Below are 3,313 nucleotides of genomic sequence, written 5' to 3'. Positions count from 1 at the left end.
TCGCTCAAGCCTATACCATATCGAGGAAGACGCCTCCTAGTAAGTTTTGCATGACCTACTGCATGGGACACGACTGTGTCATAGAAACGCCCAGTATTTCGTTTTGACTCTTTTCTCTTGGCTACTGGGAGCATGAATGCCTGCCTATAATACAAGAGTAGGTGAGAGGACGTTAGAGTCTATTTTTATACTCTCTACAGCTAACATCAAATAATAAAGTAAAGTAGTGTTGGGGCATGAATATTCTGTAGCTGCGAGTGGCCTCGGTGCTCATCTCCATCGCATTGGTCTTTGTGCCTGTAGTATAGTACACATTACCCCGGAACACAAGGCCAATGTGACATCCGGGTTAACATAGTTTACCTTACCCGAGTGCCCAGATTTTGAATGCTGATATACAATTATCTTATGACATACCATCGATACCTCAATACTTTTAAATTCTTGCGGTCTGCTTTAAAAATTCTGAATATTTGTCGTGAATAATAACCTTACAGTTTATCTTTCTACATCCTATAGGCCTTGATCTTGTGCGTACAGCTGAGCAACCTAAATAATTCTTCTAATTCGTATTTGAACAGCTCTTTACTAACTTGACCCTGTATATACGGACTCTTAATGAACTGATGAATAACTGGACAGTCCACACTGAAAGCTCGTACTTAGTTACCACATCACATAGTTTGCCTTGTCTAATTAAACAATCATCCACACAGTTCGGCACTGGAGGGCAGCCATCGGGACCTGGCGCGGGAGATGAGGGAGCTGAAAGATCTTGTTTATCTGGACCCTGAAGAGGAGCAGGAAGATGATCTTGCCATGTCCAAGTTGCTCGGCTTCACCTTGTGGACACGTGCCCGCACCACTTCCACCGTCACCATGCTCTTCACGGACACTAACACCACTATCCGTCTTTCATATTACTGCCAGGCGGGAGGGCTGCAGATGCCGGAGTTTCCGTGCCAACCCACTCCTCCACTAGAACCTCGCTCTGGACGGTCCTCGAACTAGAATACGACTTTACAAGCAAATGACGTGACTGTAGGCTTAAAAAGACCCACTAAACATACATTAAATTTCCCCTTCAATTTGTTGATCTTTTTTTATTGCACATGAATCATTCAAAGAAATGTCAGTCAGGGGCTCAGGGCGTTTTATTAAGCTCGCTAAAAGCGCTTTTCCAAAAGAAGTTTATGGTCGAATGCGAATTATATAAATAAAACAAGGCGTAAAAGTGCTTGTGAGTGGGTGATTCTGATCTGACCGTTCTCTATATAATTACAACCAACCGATGCGCGCCACAGCATCACCTTGTACATGACCTAATATTTGAAAAACGCAAATAATTTAAATTAATATCATCCTAGGCATGACAGCCCCTGCACGGCGCAGTGGTTAGCGTCCCTAACTACGAATTTGCCGGCCTGGGCTGGGCAGTCGGCGTGCAGCCAACCTAGATGTTCATCCTTCCTTTCGGGTTGGCCGATAAATGGGCTACGTGGGAAAACCTGGAGAAGGTAAACTATGGTAATCCAGATGTTGCACAGGTCCTCTGTTAGGGTCAGGGTAATGGGTTCCCTCCACAGAGTTATAGACTAGAAGGTTCAACTCCAATCTCTCGTCACGGTGAGAGGTGAAGCCACTGCTTTTGCTTGTATCTCTGTGGTCGGCCGCCATAGGGTGACGGATTGGTGACCTTTCCTTGACTCCACATGTATACAGTTAACCACTATTAGCTAGCCACCATTATGATATTTTGGAAAACTGAGCCGATCATCGTGTTGATGAGACATTGCTGCATATCATGATCACAAATTTATTGCACTTAGGTGCAGGAGGAGGAGGAGTTGTGACCTCGTTGTCGCGGTGTGTTGTGTGTGAGTGGTCTCAGCCCTACTCAAAGATCGGTCACTGAGCTCCGAGCTCCTTCCGTAGGGGAACGGCTGGCTGTCTCGAGAGAGACCCGCAGCAGACCAAGAGGTGAATTACACACACACACACACACACACACACACACACACACACACACACACACATTCATACACACATGCACACAAACATACGTTCGAGAGAGAGAGAGAGAGAGAGAGAGAGAGAGAGAGAGAGAGAGAGAGAGAGAGAGAGAGAGAGAGAGAGAGAGAGAGAGAGAGAGAGAGAGAGAGAGAGAGAGAGAGAGAGAGAGAGAGAGAGAGAGAGAGAGAGAGAGAGAGAGAGAGAGAGAGAGAGAGAGAGAGAGAGAGAGAGAGGGGGGGGGGGAGGAAAATAAGATCATAATACCCATGAAATTTTGACCTAAAAATAACCACCGTGGCGTGTAAAGGAAACACTAACACTCACTTTGCCTCTTCTTCCTCCTACACCCCCACCTCCCCCTGTGCTATCTCTCTCCTCCACCACCGACTCTTACACTCACTCATACAGCTTAAACAAGGACGTATATAAAGGGGGATGAGCTCTATACTGAGTCCATTATACGAAAGGCAGCAGCTAAGACCACAGTAGGTACAAACTCTGGTGCTGCGAAGGAAACGCAAGGGAGAGAGGCAATGCACACATTTTTTTTTATCAGTGAGAGAGAGAGAGAGAGAGAGAGAGAGAGAGAGAGAGAGAGAGAGAGAGAGAGAGAGAGAGAGAGAGAGAGAGAGAGAGAGAGAGAACATTTATGTGAACATTTACACGGACTGTGATTTCATAAAAGAATGTGGCATCGCTAACAGAACTGTTGTGACGTCCACCTGTTGGCTGATAATATATATATATATATATATATATATATATATATATATATATATATATATATATATATATATATATATATATATATATATATATATATATACACACACACATCTGGTTTTCGTTATATGCGGTGATTATATTCTGAAAAAGCTTCGCAGAGAAGGAATTCGCATATATTGAACCTGTCTTTACATTAACTATAGAGGGTTATGCTCTGTGATCCGGTTTTTACTCCCTAGAATGTCAATTTCGGCATTTTTTTCTCAATAGCAATGGATAAGTCAGTAATAGAACACAAAAGTGACGCGTCATTGCAACATATGACAAAATGAATAACATTACAACAATCTGAGGAGGCAGCGGAAACAAGTAAAAATTGAGGACGTGTACTCACTAAGATCGCAGGTGTGTAGGCTCTTGAAGATGAGTGGAAGGATGGTTTGAGGAAGAAGTTACATGGTGAGATGTGAGGGGTCGTCAAGTCGTCAAGATGACTGAAGTATGCTAACGGAGTGGAGTGAGTGGTGAAGTGGAGCTGAAATTCCACCTTCAGTTGAGCAAGGGCGGATCCAGC

General features: G+C 44.1%; 2 protein-coding genes across 2 annotated transcripts in view; one reads left to right on the top strand and one right to left on the bottom strand.

Annotated features, from left to right (window-relative positions):
* Nucleotides 1-1,682, top strand: part of LOC127004274 (uncharacterized) — a 19,624-nt gene extending 17,942 nt beyond the window's left edge. The window contains exons 6-7 of the mRNA XM_050871839.1: nucleotides 1-39; nucleotides 717-1,682. The exon at nucleotides 1-39 is cut by the window's left edge and continues 114 nt beyond it. Coding sequence (XP_050727796.1) covers nucleotides 1-39; nucleotides 717-1,011 — 334 coding nt within the window. The 3' untranslated portion in view covers nucleotides 1,012-1,682. The remainder of the gene's footprint in view (nucleotides 40-716) is intronic.
* Nucleotides 1-3,313, bottom strand: part of LOC127003983 (uncharacterized) — a 14,526-nt gene extending 11,213 nt beyond the window's left edge. Inside the window, exon 1 of the mRNA XM_050871065.1 lies at nucleotides 3,134-3,313. The gene's annotated coding sequence lies outside the window, so the exon portion shown is untranslated. The remainder of the gene's footprint in view (nucleotides 1-3,133) is intronic.

This window comes from Eriocheir sinensis, chromosome 27 (assembly GCF_024679095.1).
Source record: "Eriocheir sinensis breed Jianghai 21 chromosome 27, ASM2467909v1, whole genome shotgun sequence".
NCBI lineage: Eukaryota > Metazoa > Arthropoda > Malacostraca > Decapoda > Varunidae > Eriocheir > Eriocheir sinensis.
This window is presented reverse-complemented; position numbering and strand designations above follow the sequence as displayed.